The following is a 19,664-nucleotide window of genomic DNA, read 5'->3' as shown; positions in this document are numbered from 1 at the left end:
TCATCACCATCATCATTAACATCACCATTAACATCAGCAGCATCATCATCATCACCATCATCATTAACATCACCATTAACATCATCATTATCATCATTATCACCATCATCATCATCACCACCATCATCATCATTATCATCATCATCACAATCATAATCATCATCCTCATCACATTTAATATGAAAATTTAATATTTGTCATTAGATGTTGTCCAGGACAGATGTGTTGCGTACCCATGACAGCCTGCTTAGTTGGATATGTCATCACCATCACCATCATCATTAACATCACCATTAACATCAGCATCATTATCATCATTGCTCATTTCCACTATCATCGTCATCATATTCGTATACATATCCATCATCATGACAACATCAACAACAGCAACAACACAACAAACAACCACAACAGCAACAACAAACGGACGTGATGTTTATAATTCTACTTTGGTCATTATAACTGCCGCCATTATCTTCGCCCACAGTTTACTGCGCAACCCTGGATTCTGTCTTTATCAATTCGCGGTTCATTGTCTAGATATTATTTTCGTCGTGATCAAAATAGCTCTGGCAAACAAAGTGATCGGGCGTGTATTTACCTCGGTACTATTATTGGCGGGAATACGTGCGATCGCTATCTAATCAGAGCAGCTTTCTAACGTTTCGGGCAACATGATAATGGATAATATTGAGAACAATAAAATAACAACAAAATTTAGCAGTTAACTCGAGATTACCGGCGTAACTAACAATCATAATTAATATCAAAAAGAACAGCAGTAATAGTAGGCCTAACTTCCAGTAATAGTGATAATGGCAGCATCAGCAGCAACAACAACTGTTTGGTTCTAGATGTATTCTAGATTCACCCGTTTGACGGTGATATTTAAGTATGCCAGTGATTGTTAATTTTACTTCTCTTGAAAGGTCGACTACGTGACTATGATCCGGGAATGATAATATGAGACTGGGGATATTATGTGGGACATGCGTGGGTTGGGGACATGCGTGAGTGGGGGCATGGGGACATAGCTTTCATCACTCAGTATCAACACTATAAACGTAAGTGATTTGTCATTTTAGGACTAACATTATCGTTGTCTTCTCGCCAAACCAAGAATTGTAATTGAATTTGTGAAATATATCTCATAATAATTTGCGTTTCGTTTGATTATATAGATCTATTATAAAATATATTTGTTGAGAAATTAAAAATATTAAACCGATAAACATAAACACACTCGCGCAAGAACCATTCACTGAGCTACCCTCTCCTCTCACACTGACATATATATTTGTGTTTGATTTTTATTTATTGATTATGTTTCAGGGAAGTGTCTGAGCTGATCATCAGTATTATACAGGCACGTGACCTGGCCCCCAACCAGTATTCCGGCACGTTAGACACGTTCATCCACGGAGTGCTACAGCCCAACCCGGACGCCAAGTTCCAGACCAAGGTAAATGGCCCCTTGTTTATTCGTCCATACAAGGTATACTCATACCAAGGTAATTGTGTCCCTGTTTATTAGTCCATACACAGTATAGTCAGACGTATGCACATCCCACTTGTTTATTCGTCCATATATGGTATACTCGTACTAAGGTAACCGTATCCCTGTTTATTCGTCCATACAAGGTACACTCAGACCAATGTAACTGCCTCTTTGTCTATTCGTCCATATACGGTATACTCATACTAAGGTAACCGTATCCCTGTTTATTCGTCCATACAATGTACACTCAGACCAATGTAACTGCCTCTTTGTCTATTCGTCCATATACGGTATACTCATACTAACGTAACCGTATCCCTGTTTATTCGTCCATACAAGGTACACTCAGACCAATGTAACTGCCCCCATGTTTATTCGTCCATATACGGTATACTCATACTAAGGTAACCGTGTCCCTGTTTATTCATCCATACAATACATACTCAGACCAATGTAACTGCCCCCTTGTTTATTCGTCCATATATGGTATACTCATACTAAGGTAACCGTGTCCCTGTTTATTCGTCCATACAATACATACTCCGCCCCCATAATCTCCATAAATTTGTCAGATAGCGAGTATAGTAAGAGGATGTAACTAAAATGTAGACGATACTGATATTTTCTCCCTTAGTGCCGGGTTAGCCTGAAATATATAGTGATAATAACAATGGTTAATATAATCAAATATTAGTATGTCATCAGAAATGTCGTGTCTTGTCATTTATTTTGTGGATTTCGTTTGAGATGGGTTACAAAATGTTGGTCTAGGCAGTAATTGTGTCCATGTTTTGTGCTGTCATAAACATAAGAACGATAATAAATATTTTGCAAGAAAAAAATAAAAAATAATAATTAATTAATATTAAAAAACTATACGCGCAATATGACACTGTACGTTATATGGTATTGTATTAACATAGGAAAGTACGTATGTAAGCAAATATGCGTGTGTTTGTGTGTGGTAGTGTGTACGCGTGTACATGTGTTTGTGCGAGAATATGCGTGCGTACGTGCCGTTTCAACTAGCATGATGTTATGGCCACACAGATCCGACGTGTGTACTTATATGGTTGGAAATGATATCCCGTCTGGACAGTCGACACTTTTATTATTTACTTATAGCTGTCTGAGAGAACGTCCACCTTAATGGCGTAGAAACAGCACGAAGACGTAAATCAGTCAACCAATCAATAATGTGAACATTAATGTGGCAGACGATCGATAACAAACTATGAAATGTACTGTAATGGACTTTCCAGACGCTAATCCCAATAACAGACCAGTGTTCAAGTGGAAACAGATATTAAATAAGTGTTACTCGCGCCCACAAAACGTCAGTGGCCAAACAACTCTTGTTCTTCTTAGGCGCGGATCTAAGGAAGAGGGTACTGGGGGAGGGGGAGGGGCGCATTGCTCTCCAACGTCGACGTTTCCTGAAAATCGAGTAATTTTAGAACTAATCTGAACGACAAAACCGTTATCCGCGATGCAGACCGTATCTTTGCACAATACAGAGTCGAATTAGTAATCTGGAAAACTAGTGTTTGGCTCCGTGAACCTCTGTCTAGTGCCTCGTCTTTAGGAGGACAGCCACTCCCGAGGAGATACTGTACCGTAGATGTCAACCCTCTTGCACCGCCACAAAGAGGACAGCCACTCCCGAGGAGATACTGTACCGTAGATGTCAACTGTACCGTAGATGTCAACCCTCTTGCACTGCCACAAAGAGGACTGCCACTCCTGAGGAGATACTGTACCGTAGATGTCAACTGTACCGTAGATGTCCACCCTCTTGCACCGCCACAAAGAGGACTGCCACTCCTGAGGAGATACTGTACCGTAGATGTCAACTGTACCGTAGATGTCCACCCTCTTGTACCGCCACAAAGAGGACTGCCACTACCAGACTAGTTTACTAAATGAAAACTAGCACAGGACCGGGATTACTGCAATAACTATACCCGTGTTGAGCTGTATTTCGGTTTAGTATTATCCAGGTGGGCTGGGTGTTCTGAGAAATTTTATTAAAATTTACGTTGCACTCTGCCCTTAGAACAAACTAGCACCTGCATCTTCTTCATGAATAGTGTTAGTGAAATTTGAAATATTATTAACTAGTAGAATGAATGAATGAATGAATGAATGAATGAATGAATGTTAACGACACCTCAGCACGAAAAATACATCGGCTATTGAGTGTCAAACTATGGTAATTCAAAACACTAAATGATGAACCACATTAATAGAAAATTTCAGTAGTATTAACTAGTAGAGACATCGATTCATCATATACTGAGAAGTCCTTTATTTTCGTGGGCTTAAATTTTCGTGATTTTGCTAAACACACATTTCGATGTGTACTTAAGTTCATAGATCGTATCATAAATTTGTATTATATGTATACTTATATTATATTTTCGTTTTGTTCTTAAATTCGTTGACCGCGCTAGTCCAAGAATTATTTTTAAAATCAGCCACCACGAACGAAAGTATTTTCACGGTACGGGGCCGTAGAGACGATATTTGGAGGAAACGGGGCACAATCGCTAGTGTGGAATCACATTTTATTTGATGTGGGGGACACAAGCAATATTTTTATCTTTATTTATATCAATCTAATTAAAATTAGCTCCACTATTACATGTGGATCTAACAGCAACCCGTTGGAGCTCATGTCCAGTTAACCTTTCATTCGGCCAATCAAAACCTTACTTGCAAAATCATGCCAGTGATTTGAAAAGAATTTGAAAACATTTGGGATTATGCCGAGGGTATACGAAATGATTCGGGTGAATTACGAAGTATGCAGGAAACTAATTTCAATATAAATTTTATATAAAATTCGTTTCAAGAGGAAAAATAACCCGTGATGGTATAGCCATAAAATCTGTTTATACTAGTATACAATCCAGAGTTTATTACTGCACTTTCCCCCCTGTTTTTTCAATGTTAAACTAGACCAACAAGTTCACCTATTGCATAAATAGTATCGCCCGATATTTTTAAAATTTGTATGCTCCCCAATAACGCTATAAAAGTGTAATTGGTCGATGTTTAAATTGTTATTTATAGATGAAATGTCACCTGAACATGGGAGTCCACGCAATGCTGTTAGATCTACTGGTAGATCAGCGGAGCTAATTTTAATCAGATTGTATTTATATAGAGCAGGACAAATAAATAAATAATAATAATAATAATCAATAAAACTCATACATTTTCTGTATCGTGTAAGGGGACAGTCCCTCCTGTCCCTACAGGTCTGCAGTATAGTAAACCGCGAGCTGTACGCTGACGAGATTTACCCGCGTGTTTCAGGTGAACAAGGGCAGCACGGATCCGGTGTACAAGGAACGCTTCCTGCTGACGGTCGAGCCGCACGAGATCGACAAGCGTGTGCTGCAACTCCAGGTGTACGGGGTCGACAAGTACGCCAGGCAGAAGGTCATCGGCGAGGCGGACATCCGGGTCGGTGACGTTGACCTCCACCAGCCAATCAAAATGTGGCTCAACTTGCGCGACATTGCAGACGAGGTAAGTTTCAGCAACAAAAACCTTGACATTCATTGCCGAAAGATGTAGAGAAAATAAATTTATAAAACAAATATCAGGAGCAAATGCTCCATTCTGTCATATAATGACCAATACATGACCCTGTGATTCTCAAGAATCTCAATAAGTCTTCATCCCTTCTGAACAAACTAAATTTAGTGTTTCTTCTGTAAATTGCATTCGTGTTTCTTTCTGTGTTCAGTATAGTATATAAATTGATTGCAAAATGGTTTAACCATCAGACTGTTCGCCGATTCAGACAGTGCTGAATGTATACAAAATGTCAGTCGCGTCCATGCAATCAATTCTGGAATCGTCATTATCGGATTCCTTAAGATCTGAGATACGGGCTACAGAATACTAAATATAGAAACACTCACTTAGCTTTCTCTTTGTTTTCCAGAGACCCACCGAATATGGCGACATATTGTTTTCTCTGAGTTATCTCCCCACCGCTGAACGCCTAACGATCGTCATAGTGAAGGCGAGAAACCTGAGATGGCGGGAAAACAAAGACAGTGGCGGTAAGACTTGGGAAATCAGAACAAATTGTCCTGGTTATGTGTTTATATCCTGTGTCCCGTACGTTTTGTTATTGCCCCAGATCAATGTGACAATGTCAAGGATGGGGAGCCTTGAATCATCGACTTACACAGTGTTTGTAACATACTCATTTACATACATATCCATATCCATACTCCATATTTACGTATTTACATGCACTTATACATATGCATACATTAACATAGTTTCACAGTCTCGTACTTGATGGAATTTAATTTGTATCGACTATCAAAACAAAAATCAAATATACTAATATTTCGATGTCAGCATGCAACTGTTATACATGTATCACTTGTAACAGCGATATGTAATCCTGTTTTAATATTCCATGTCTCATTTCCTTCTTTTTAGTTAATACATGTAATATAGTCAGATTCTAGTTCAATTCTCTGTGCCACAAAATTAATGTACACATACATTTCCCAAATTAATACGAGTCATTTCATTTCCTTATTTTTGTTTGTTTTGTTTTCTTGCTTGTATATTTGAAGCTATAGATCCGATGTTTCTTCATTGTGTGTGTAAGTTCTCACAGTGAGAATACAAAGACCACACACGTTGAATCATTAGTCGTGGTACTGATTAATCGAGGTCATTTTCGTTTTTAGACCCCTTCGTAAAAGTCTACCTCATGCAGAACGGGAAGAAGATCTCCAAGAAGAAGACGACGGTCAAACGAGGAGAGAAGAACCCCATCTTTAACGAGGCCATGATCTTCTCGGTTCCCGCCACGGCACTTCCGGTACGTTATCAACTAGTAACACCGGCGTGTTTAGGAGGGCAACAGCTCGCGTTAATGTTAGGCACTAAAAACCAGTTTTCCAAGCGACCGCGAGCGATAGGCCTTCTGCTCATGTCTCTGCTTTTATTTACTACAAAACGTTTCTTAAAGTTTTACTGGAAAATGAATGATCCATAGGAAAAACATCATATGCGTTCAGAGTGCATATAGTATAAAACAACTGTTTACGATATTTATTTCTATTAGTAATGCATATGCAGTTTTAATGCAACACAGCTGAACAAAAAACAAAAGAAATAAACAAACCAAGCAACAACAACAAAACAAAAAACACACACATAAAACACAACAAAAATATAATAACAAAAACACACACAGAGACACACACATAGAGACACACACACACACACACATACATGCACACACATGTACACACACACACACACACACACACACACACACACACACACACACAAACTCGTCTAAATCGATTTCTAGTAATTTTAAAGTCGGAGAATCATTCAGAATAACAAAGTAGTCGTATACGGTTTTCCTTTTTATTTTCCTCTGACGTAAATTTAGTTAGTGTATTTTCTTCTGTAACAAGCATGTATTAATATCAATCTATATCAATATTGATTTTTTTTCAGACTGTTCAACTTCGAATCACTGTAGCCGAATTGTTGCCCGATAACCGGACACCATCACTAGGTCACGTGATTGTAGGAGCGAATACTTCCGGAACGGAAGTGTCACACTGGAACCAAATGATGACGTCACTGAGAAAGCCAGTTTCAATGTGGCATTATTTAAGAAAATAACATTGCTACGTCATCGCGACTGCAGAAAAAGAAATTATTTGACGACAAGAATTCTGATGAATAATCGGTGCTGGCGTAAACCAATCACATATCGTGGTTTCGTGTAATATACATAATGTATGTGCATGCATTAGCATATTTGCAAATTTGTAACCTAGACCGTATAACCTGTAGTAAAAGGCTACACTTTTCCAGGTTCTTCCTTTCTTAAAGAAAGATAAACCATGTTAAATCACCAGCTGTACCGACGAGCATAATGTACGTCAGACGAAGAACGAATAATATCATTATTTTGTCTAACATTAAAAGGAAATTTTACACGATGTTGTTTTATGGTATTTAAATGACATTGTGTATGTTCGTGTATTGTCATAACATGAACGCGTTGTGTTAAATTCCACCTGTTTTTGTGCAGCACCGAAACTACTTTAAAATGGCCGTCTATCTGACCTTCAACCCGTCCCTCTCAGGGATTCCAGTAGATTAACCACATGTTGCCTGCTTTTTCTATTTTTCTTTAAACACAACAATTTCTCCCATTTTAATTTCAGTATTGTTTAATGCCAAACGCCTGTAAGAACACGTGCCTGTTTGCGACTGTGAAGTTTGACGTTCACAGAAATTTTAAATTCTGAACTAATTAGTTTAAAGAAGACCTAAAATCATTCTAACGATGCTTTTCGATTGGTCCTGCGAACTCGAACGTCCCATCTTTTAGACTACCTCGAAATATGTAGAAGAAATCAAACTATTATCATACACCTTTTTAGTGTATTTATATACTGCTAGCTAGTTAAGATTTGAATAAGTGTTCTTGGGTAAGCACCCAAGTTAAAAAAAACTTTTATTTATTACTTTACTTATTTGTAAATAATATTTAGTTACGATTAGTTACGTCCTAGTACTCTTGTTTATGTATTCCATTTTACATTTTGTTTATTATCGTTCTACGTTAGTATGTAGTAAATATATATATGCTATTGTGTTTTTACTAACGTGATTTAGTAGGAATTTCGATTAAACGAGCAGTTAATACTAAATATCTTTATCAAATGTAGATGGTTCTGTAGTTTTTTTAATTTAATTTTCAGTTTCGTTTGAAATGAAAGTTACTTTATAAACTACGGTTTAATTAGTATATTTATTTTGGGGAACCTTTTTAAAAGTTTATAATACATATGATAAATATGATTTACGCCTTGTCCCCTAAAGTATCATTTAAATTTATACTTTGCTGCGATGGTTTAAACAAGACACGGAATGCTTACTTAACCGACACCTCAATTTGTTTTAAACTTTGACTATTTGATGTCTCATATATATTATTTTCACGTGGTGTAGAAAGTCGGAAAACAAACGCCTACGTACAAGAGTTGTTCCCCTTTCCCCCGACACAAACTGTATACTCCTTATGAAACTGAGCGCACTGATATCTCAAATACCTTATTTTGTAATTTTGGTAACATTTCCACCCCTTTATTTAAATTCTTCTCTCTGCTCCCGGGGTGCAGCAAACAATTTAGTTTCAAAGGGAAGCTCTCGTATTTTCTCAGTAGACGATTGTCTTCGTTTCCCATGTATATAGCTTACATCACAAGAGTCGTCATTAATATATAACTCATTAGCACATTGTCAGATTCACGTTTACACAATTAACACGTTTGTACAGTTTACGTATGTTTTTTCTGTTTTATTATGCATTGCTTTTACAACTAATACGGTAATCTTAAATGTACATTTTACTTACCGTCTGATATTTTTGTTGTGTCTTGTTAAGGCTTTGCTATTATTTCTTGTTACAAACAAACAAGAGAGAGAGAGAGAGAGAGAGAGAGAGAGAGAGAGAGAGAGAGAGAGAGAGAGAGAGAGAGAGAGAGAGAGAGAGAGAGAGAGAGAGAGAGAGCGCTAAAGGCGAGTCCATACATATACAGATTTAAACAATTTGTTTTTTAATATGTCTTATTGTCACTAAGAATATTAAATTAACTCATCATGATGATGGTGATGATAATGATGATATCAGAGTTCATAGTGTATTTGAAAATAGAAAATTAAGTTTGATCTATCACAAGACCCCCACAACACTCTTACCGACATTTGTTTATTTTATTTCAGTGCTTTAGATTACTGCATTGAGTACCTATTACACTGGCTGCCTACCAATTTTATCTACACCTTTCCTCGTACAAAATGACATATTTTATTAACATTGTGTTATTTATTGGAATGTGTATACTGTTGTTGAACTATAATTTTATATCAGTTTGTATGGTATAACAAGATGGTTGTCTTGGAAACAGGGCATCGTTCAGGCTGTAAGGACAAAACGTCCCCATGGACTGAACCGAATTCTGTAGATGCTAGATGTTTCATGATGTCAGATTTAGATTTGTTATGACCAGGGTCATATCTAGACTGACTAATTTGTTGGTGGGGGTAGTTAAACAAGAATCGAGACAACATTATAGCTCTTGTTCACGTAGCCTGAAATGAACACATTAAATACAACTGGAACTATTTACTATTTTTGGGCTGAGTGAAGTGACCCTTGCTCCTCAATCGATACGGCCCTTCTATCGCCATTCTGAAAACATATATTTATCTTTTAAGCCAGATTTATATAAACAGAACCAATGTTTGTAAACTATATGTTTATTTCATGATAGCAGTTGAGCAGTTTACAGTTTAAAATACTCATATTTAGATGATGTGGACAGGTGAAGAAAGGGATTGTTTGTTTCTTGGCGTATACATCTTATTAAACACATTATTAATTGTTGTCATTGTGATACATGTATAGTTTGTTGCTGTGACTTAACACACATGTTAATGGTCATTGTCAAGTCGTATATCGTGATAACGATTCATTCCTGTTTTTTTTAATCTGTGTTCGACACAGGCGCGGTTGCAATTTCCACGGTGTACAATGACTCGTACACATCGTAACATTCAGCATGAGTGTACGGACCAGCTGGTAACGTGTAAGACAATGTATTAATTCATGACGTAAAATACCTTTCTGGTTTCTGTACAGTTACGTCCCAAACACTTTATAAATGGCAACCAGCCTAATATCCAAAAGAATTATGACTACCAACTGATATTGACTTTACTTCCTTGTAGTGGGATCTCACATAAACCACCATGTTTTGATTGAGCTAAAAGTCAAATAAGCCTGAGTTGCTTCTTGTCATAGTCATTGCCCTAATTGTATTCTCGTTAGCCTTTGTTATACATGTGCATATTGGATTTACTTGCGTCATGTCCCATGATGACGTACTTAATACCATGACACACCCAGTGGACTTGAACAAACGTCTACTGTGTTACTATTGTTTTAATGACAAGTTGTTATGATCAATTCATTGTGATGTTGTTGACACAATTATTAAATTATTATAGTCGCATCCGTTATACATTAATAGTTTATATTCTGTATTCTATAAGGAACTTTGTCTCATATTATTGGATTTTTTGTTGTTGTAGAACATAAGCATTTTTAATACGATTTAGGAAAAGAAATATAGTTATTTTTAAATAGTTCAATTATGATTACCGAAGTCAAGTGATTTGTAGTTTTAAAACTTTTGTAATGTCACATTTGATAATAAGATAATATTCACAATTATCAGCATCTTTACCATATTAAAGCCCGTAAGCGAACAGTTATTAAACAAAATTTGTCGATAAAAATAGTTCTTGCAAAAATCTGCTTTTTCGACGGACACTTTTAGGATGCGGAAGATGTAACACAAAACAAAGTGTTTTTGTAAATAGCCCATAAATATTGATACTTGTATAAACCCATTAACAGTTTGTCATTCTTTTTCCGATAGACGTTTTCAACATTAACTGTATAAAAATAACAAAACAAACCGTATGTGATTCGTGATTCACTTTTCGTGCTATGCGATGTCTGCAGGTGTCTTAACAACATACGGTTTTGTTGAAGTCTTTACAAAAAGCTATATTTTTATATGACGTGATGAATAGTTCTTTAATGGTCCTTGCAAATCACTGGGGTGTTCGGGACGACGAAAACATTGACTGGTTTTCATTCTGTCCTATACCATCACAATTATTTAACATTAGTCGCAAAAACAGTCTAGTGACTAGACTGTGAACGCTCGACCACCGGGACAGTCTGGCGGACATGTGTAAAACAGTTTACAGAAAAGGGGTCATCTCATTTTGAGGTTCCTATACGTAGTATTCAAATAACCCACAAAACTGGAAGTAATATATCTGTAGCGTGTTTAGAACAACCAGTATTCCGTTGCACTGGTTGGCATTCTGTACACAAACATCGTTATCTGGATGGTAAAAGAACCAAACAAAAAAGTTCGAGATATTGGTGATTTGATATAAACGTAATAGTTGGTCAAAACGGAAGCGTACTATTTTAAATTACACGAATAAAAACATTTTTATATAAGTTGGAAATTTGAGATAATGGAAATAAGCACACAAGTTGATAGTGAAATAGATATGCTAGGTTGCACGCGCACCGGTTAACTTGAAATTAATCAACCATTTTATCTTGTTTATTTAAACCAGCAGTATACACATTAATCAATAGAAATATAGAGCATCCTTTTTCTCAAACTGACATCTACACATTTTAGGAAAAACGGAACATCAGTTATGTGGTATAATAACTTCTTGACTTCGAGATATCCAGCTCATATTGCACAATTTGATATAACGAATGTTCCTAATATCGAATGAATGTTATCCTGGACACGGTGTAGGGCCCTGAGTTTCGAAGCTATCTTAGCACTACTATATCGTATGCGTCATAGCTTACGACGATGTTACGACGTCTTAGCGCTAAGATAGCTTCGAATATCAATCTGATTAAAATTGGCACCACTAGTTAATAGCCAGTAAGTTGATTTCAGTCAGATTGTTTCTAAAATCTGTAGGCAGCACTATAACTGCCATAGTTAAAGAGAAGGCAACCCGAGCAGTGCATGCAGGGTATTTTACATTAAACACTACAACATGGCTGTACTCTTTAACGAGGCCGTTCAACAATTACGTAACGCCGAATTTGGCAAATATGTTTACCTCCTCTCTTTCCACGTAACGCCTTCACTGTCATAATGACGTCATTTGACCAATATTATTATTAGAGTTTCTGTTCATATTTCGGTTTGTTTGGTTTGTTAATAAATATTAGACAGAAAGTCATCGGTTAAAGAACAGAACAACAATGATTGGCTGTGTTGAAAACGTTACGTAACTCGTGAAAAGCACCCTGCCTCCCGTATCGTAATGTATCCCATGATATCCCCATAGAGCGTTACATAATAATTGTTGAACAGCCCACATAACAGTATGTATCTTAATATTACTCCATGCACTATTTCATAATGAACATGTGTAAATCGTCTATTTTGATGTATTTCAAGAATGAAAATATTTAAACAAAGAAGCCTTGTTTTGTGTTATTAGTTTATAACAGCAGTTTAGAGAGAGAGAGAGAGAGAGAGAGAGAGAGAGAGAGAGAGAGAGAGAGAGAGAGAGAGAGAGAGAGAGAGAGACAGAGAGAGAGAGAGAGGGGTGGGGGGAGGGGTTGGGGCGGGGGGCAGACAGCTAGATAGACAGACATACAGAGGAACGGAGAGACAGACATTGAGGGAAGGAGAGACAGACTGAGGGGCGAAAGAGAGCGGGATAGTGAGGGAATATTTGTATCTGCACTTTCCCAGTTGTTTGGCACGTATTAGTCGGGAAACTACAGTCTACAAAGAGCGGTCGGTCGTGAGACCAATCTAAAAGATCATCATGTCTAATATATCTTCCAGTCCTTGCTGCAATCTCCATTCTAAGTCTCACAGTATACACTTGGAAAGATCATCATGTCTAATGTATCTTCCAGTCCTTGCTGCAAACTCCATTCTAAGTCACACAGTATACACTTGGAAAGATCATCATGTCTAATGTATCTTCCAGTCCTTGCTGCAAACTCCATTCTAAGTCTCACAGTATACACTTGGATAGATCATCATGTCTAATGTATCTTCCAGTCCTTGCTGCAATCTCCATTCTAAGTCACACAGTATACACTTGGAAAGATCATCATGTCTAATGTATCTTCCAGTCCTTGCTGCAAACTCCATTCTAAGTCTCACAGTATACACTTGGATAGATCATCATGTCTAATGTATCTTCCAGTCCTTGCTGCCAACTCCATTCTAAGTCTCACAGTATACACTTGGAAAGATCATCATGTCTAATGTATCTTCCAGTCCTTGCTGCAATCTCCATTCTAAGTCACACAGTATACACTTGGAAATATCATCATGTCTAATGTATCTTCCAGTCCTTGCTGCAAACTCCATTCTAAGTCTCACAGTATACACTTGGAAAGATCATCATGTCTAATGTATCTTCCAGTCCTTGCTGCAAACTCCATTCTAAGTCTCACAGTATACACTTGGAAAGATCATCATGTCTAATGTATCTTCCAGTCCTTGCTGCAAACTCCATTCTAAGTCACACAGTATACACTTGGAAAGATCATCATGTCTAATGTATCTTCCAGTCCTTGCTGCAAACTCCATTCTAAGTCACACAGTATACACTTGGAAAGATCATCATGTCTAATGTATCTTCCAGTCCTTGCTGCAATCTCCATTCTAAGTCACACAGTATACACTTGGAAAGATCATCATGTCTAATGTATCTTCCAGTCCTTGCTGCAATCTCCATTCTAAGTCACACAGTAAACACTTGGAAGGATCATCATGTCCAATGTATCTTCCAGTCCTTGCTGCAATCTCCATTCTAAGTCACACAGTATACACTTGGAAAGATCATCATGTCTAATGCATCTTCCAGTCCTTGCTGCAATTGGAAAGATCATCATGTCTAATGTATCTTCCAGTCCTTGCTGCAAACTCCATTCTAAGTCTCACAGTATACACTTGGAAAGATCATCATGTCTAATGTATCTTCCAGTCCTTTCTGCAATCTCCATTCTAAGTCACACAATATACACTTGGAAAGATCATCATGTCTAATGTATCTTCCAGTCCTTGCTGCAATTTCCATTCTAAGTCTCACAGTATACACTTGGAAAGATCATCATGTCTAATGTATCTTCCAGTCCTTGCTGCAAACTCCATTCTAAGTCTCACAGTATACACTTGGAAAGATCATCATGTCTAATGTATCTTCCAGTCCTTGCTGCAAACTCCATTCTAAGTCACACAGTATACACTTGGAAAGATCATCATGTCTAATGTATCTTCCAGTCCTTGCTGCAAACTCCATTCTAAGTCACACAGTATACACTTGGAAAGATCATCATGTCTAATGTATCTTCCAGTCCTTGCTGCAAACTCCATTCTAAGTCACACAGTATACACTTGGAAAGATCATCATGTCTAATGTATCTTCCAGTCCTTGCTGCAAACTCCATTCTAAGTCACACAGTATACACTTGGAAAGATCATCATGTCTAATGTATCTTCCAGTCCTTGCTGCAAACTCCATTCTAAGTCACACAGTATACACTTGGAAAGATCATCATGTCTAATGCATCTTCCAGTCCTTGCTGCAAACTCCATTCTAAGTCACACAGTATACACTTGGAAAGATCATCATGTCTAATGCATCTTCCAGTCCTTGCTGCAATTGGAAAGATCATCATGTCTAATGTATCTTCCAGTCCTTGCTGCAAACTCCATTCTAAGTCTCACAGTATACACTTGGAAAGATCATCATGTCTAATGTATCTTCCAGTCCTTGCTGCAATCTCCATTCTAAGTCACACAGTATACACTTGGAAAGATCATCATGTCTAATGTATCTTCCAGTCCTTGCTGCAATTCCATTCTAAGTCTCACAGTATACACTTGGAAAGATCATCATGTCTAATGTATCTTCCAGTCCTTGCTGCAAACTCCATTCTAAGTCTCACAGTATACACTTGGAAAGATCATCATGTCTAATGTATCTTCCAGTCCTTGCTGCAAACTCCATTCTAAGTCTCACAGTATACACTTGGAAAGATCATCATGTCTAATGTATCTTCCAGTCCTTGCTGCAAACTCCATTCTAAGTCACACAGTATACACTTGGAAAGATCATCATGTCTAATGTATCTTCCAGTCCTTGCTGCAAAATCCATTCTAAGTCACACAGTATACACTTGGAAAGATCATCATGTCTAATGTATCTTCCAGTCCTTGCTGCAAACTCCATTCTAAGTCACACAGTATACACTTGGAAAGATCATCATGTCTAATGTATCTTCCAGTCCTTGCTGCAAACTCCATTCTAAGTCACACAGTATACACTTGGAAAGATCATCATGTCTAATGCATCTTCCAGTCCTTGCTGCAATCTCCATTCTAAGTCACACAGTATACACTTGGAAAGATCATCATGTCTAATGCATCTTCCAGTCCTTGCTGCAAACTCCATTCTAAGTCACACAGTATACACTTGGAAAGATCATCATGTCTAATGTATCTTCCAGTCCTTGCTGCAAACTCCATTCTAAGTCACACAGTATACACTTGGAAAGATCATCATGTCTAATGCATCTTCCAGTCCTTGCTGCAAACTCCATTCTAAGTCACACAGTATACACTTGGAAAGATCATCATGTCTAATGCATCTTCCAGTCCTTGCTGCAATTGGAAAGATCATCATGTCTAATGTATCTTCCAGTCCTTGCTGCAAACTCCATTCTAAGTCTCACAGTATACACTTGGAAAGATCATCATGTCTAATGTATCTTCCAGTCCTTTCTGCAATCTCCATTCTAAGTCACACAGTATACACTTGGAAAGATCATCATGTCTAATGTATCTTCCAGTCCTTGCTGCAATTTCCATTCTAAGTCTCACAGTATACACTTGGAAAGATCATCATGTCTAATGTATCTTCCAGTCCTTGCTGCAAACTCCATTCTAAGTCTCACAGTATACACTTGGAAAGATCATCATGTCTAATGTATCTTCCAGTCCTTGCTGCAAACTCCATTCTAAGTCTCACAGTATACACTTGGAAAGATCATCATGTCTAATGTATCTTCCAGTCCTTGCTGCAAACTCCATTCTAAGTCACACAGTATACACTTGGAAAGATCATCATGTCTAATGTATCTTCCAGTCCTTGCTGCAAACTCCATTCTAAGTCACACAGTATACACTTGGAAAGATCATCATGTCTAATGTATCTTCCAGTCCTTGCTGCAAACTCCATTCTAAGTCACACAGTATACACTTGGAAAGATCATCATGTCTAATGTATCTTCCAGTCCTTGCTGCAAACTCCATTCTAAGTCTCACAGTATACACTTGGAAAGATCATCATGTCTAATGTATCTTCCAGTCCTTGCTGCAAACTCCATTCTAAGTCACACAGTATACACTTGGAAAGATCATCATGTCTAATGTATCTTCCAGTCCTTGCTGCAAACTCCATTCTAAGTCACACAGTATACACTTGGAAAGATCATCATGTCTAATGTATCTTCCAGTCCTTGCTGCAAACTCCATTCTAAGTCACACAGTATACACTTGGAAAGATCATCATGTCTAATGTATCTTCCAGTCCTTGCTGCAATCTCCATTCTAAGTCACACAGTATACACTTGGAAAGATCATCATGTCTAATGTATCTTCCAGTCCTTGCTGCAAACTCCATTCTAAGTCACACAGTATACACTTGGAAAGATCATCATGTCTAATGTATCTTCCAGTCCTTGCTGCAAACTCCAATCTAAGTCACACAGTATACACTTGGAAAGATCATCATGTCTAATGTATCTTCCAGTCCTTGCTGCAAACTCCATTCTAAGTCACACAGTATACACTTGGAAAGATCATCATGTCTAATGCATCTTCCAGTCCTTGCTGCAATTGGAAAGAAAGATCATCATGTCTAATGTATCTTCCAGTCCTTGCTGCAAACTCCATTCTAAGTCACAGAGTATACACTTGGAAAGATCATCATGTCTAATGTATCTTCCAGTCCTTGCTGCAAACTCCATTCTAAGTCACACAGTATACACTTGGAAAGATCATCATGTCTAATGTATCTTCCAGTCCTTGCTGCAAATTCTAAGTCCACAGTATACACTTGGAAAGATCATCATGTCTAATGTATCTTCCAGTCCTTGCTGCAAACTCCATGTCTCACAGTATACACTTGGAAAGATCATCATGTCTAATGTATCTTCCAGTCCTTGCTGCAAACTCCATTCTAAGTCACACAGTATACACTTGGAAAGATCATCATGTCTAATGTATCTTCCAGTCCTTGCTGCAAACTCCATTCTAAGTCACACAGTATACACTTGGAAAGATCATCATGTCTAATGTATCTTCCAGTCCTTGCTGCAAACTCCATTCTAAGTCACACAGTATACACTTGGAAAGATCATCATGTCTAATGTATCTTCCAGTCCTTGCTGCAAACTCCATTCTAAGTCACACAGTATACACTTGGAAAGATCATCATGTCTAATGTATCTTCCAGTCCTTGCTGCAAACTCCATTCTAAGTCTCACAGTATACACTTGGAAAGATCATCATGTCTAATGTATCTTCCAGTCCTTGCTGCAAACTCCATTCTAAGTCACACAGTATACACTTGGAAAGATCATCATGTCTAATGTATCTTCCAGTCCTTGCTGCAAACTCCATTCTAAGTCACACAGTATACACTTGGAAAGATCATCATGTCTAATGTATCTTCCAGTCCTTGCTGCAATCTCCATTCTAAGTCACACAGTATACACTTGGAAAGATCATCATGTCTAATGTATCTTCCAGTCCTTGCTGCAAACTCCATTCTAAGTCACACAGTATACACTTGGAAAGATCATCATGTCTAATGTATCTTCCAGTCCTTGCTGCAAACTCCATTCTAAGTCACACAGTATACACTTGGAAAGATCATCATGTCTAATGTATCTTCCAGTCCTTGCTGCAATCTCCATTCTAAGTCACACAGTATACACTTGGAAAGATCATCATGTCTAATGTATCTTCCAGTTCTTGCTGCAAACTCCATTCTAAGTCACACAGTATACACTTGGAAAGATCATCATGTCTAATGTATCTTCCAGTCCTTGCTGCAAACTCCATTCTAAGTCACACAGTATACACTTGGAAAGATCATCATGTCTAATGTATCTTCCAGTCCTTGCTGCAAACTCCATTCTAAGTCACACAGTATACACTTGGAAAGATCATCATGTCTAATGTATCTTCCAGTCCTTGCTGCAAACTCCATTCTAAGTCACACAGTATACACTTGGAAAGATCATCATGTCTAATGTATCTTCCAGTCCTTGCTGCAATCTCCATTCTAAGTCACACAGTATACACTTGGAAAGATCATCATGTCTAATGTATCTTCCAGTCCTTGCTGCAAACTCCATTCTAAGTCACACAGTATACACTTGGAAAGATCATCATGTCTAATGTATCTTCCAGTCCTTGCTGCAATCTCCATTCTAAGTCACACAGTATACACTTGGAAAGATCATCATGTCTAATGCATCTTCCATCCTTGCTGCAATTGGAAAGATCATCATGTCTAATGTATCTTCCAGTCCTTGCTGCAAACTCCATTCTAAGTCTCACAGTATACACTTGGAAAGATCATCATGTCTAATGTATCTTCCAGTCCTTGCTGCAATCTCCATTCTAAGTCACACAGTATACACTTGGAAAGATCATCATGTCTAATGTATCTTCCAGTCCTTGCTGCAATTTCCATTCTAAGTCTCACAGTATACACTTGGAAAGATCATCATGTCTAATGTATCTTCCAGTCCTTGCTGCAAACTCCATTCTAAGTCTCACAGTATACACTTGGAAAGATCATCATGTCTAATGTATCTTCCAGTCCTTGCTGCAAACTCCATTCTAAGTCACACAGTATACACTTGGAAAGATCATCATGTCTAATGTATCTTCCAGTCCTTGCTGCAATACACTTGGAAAGATCATCATGTCTAAGTCACACAGTATACACTTGGAAAGATCATCATGTCTAATGTATCTTCCAGTCCTTGCTGCAAACTCCATTCTAAGTCACACAGTATACACTTGGAAAGATCATCATGTCTAATGTATCTTCCAGTCCTTGCTGCAAACTCCATTCTAAGTCACACAGTATACACTTGGAAAGATCATCATGTCTAATGTATCTTCCAGTCCTTGCTGCAAACTCCATTCTAAGTCACACAGTATACACTTGGAAAGATCATCATGTCTAATGTATCTTCCAGTCCTTGCTGCAAACTCCATTCTAAGTCACACAGTATACACTTGGAAAGATCATCATGTCTAATGTATCTTCCAGTCCTTGCTGCAAACTCCATTCTAAGTCACACAGTATACACTTGGAAAGATCATCATGTCTAATGTATCTTCCAGTCCTTGCTGCAAACTCCATTCTAAGTCACACAGTATACACTTGGAAAGATCATCATGTCTAATGTATCTTCCAG

General features: G+C 37.8%; 1 protein-coding gene across 1 annotated transcript in view; it reads left to right on the top strand.

Moving 5' to 3' along the window:
* Positions 1-12,614, top strand: part of LOC121372444 (synaptotagmin-12-like) — a 54,983-nt gene extending 42,369 nt beyond the window's left edge. The window contains exons 5-9 of the mRNA XM_041498749.1: positions 1,333-1,462; positions 4,820-5,035; positions 5,457-5,577; positions 6,226-6,359; positions 7,010-12,614. Of these exons, the coding sequence (XP_041354683.1) occupies positions 1,333-1,462; positions 4,820-5,035; positions 5,457-5,577; positions 6,226-6,359; positions 7,010-7,180 (772 nt within the window). The 3' untranslated portion in view covers positions 7,181-12,614. The remainder of the gene's footprint in view (positions 1-1,332; positions 1,463-4,819; positions 5,036-5,456; positions 5,578-6,225; positions 6,360-7,009) is intronic.
* The last annotated feature ends 7,050 nt before the right edge of the window (positions 12,615-19,664 follow it).

This window comes from Gigantopelta aegis, chromosome 4 (genome assembly GCF_016097555.1).
Source record: "Gigantopelta aegis isolate Gae_Host chromosome 4, Gae_host_genome, whole genome shotgun sequence".
In the NCBI taxonomy this organism is placed as follows: domain Eukaryota; kingdom Metazoa; phylum Mollusca; class Gastropoda; order Neomphalida; family Peltospiridae; genus Gigantopelta; species Gigantopelta aegis.
Note: the sequence above shows the minus strand (reverse complement) of the source record. Positions and strands in the feature narration are given on the sequence as shown.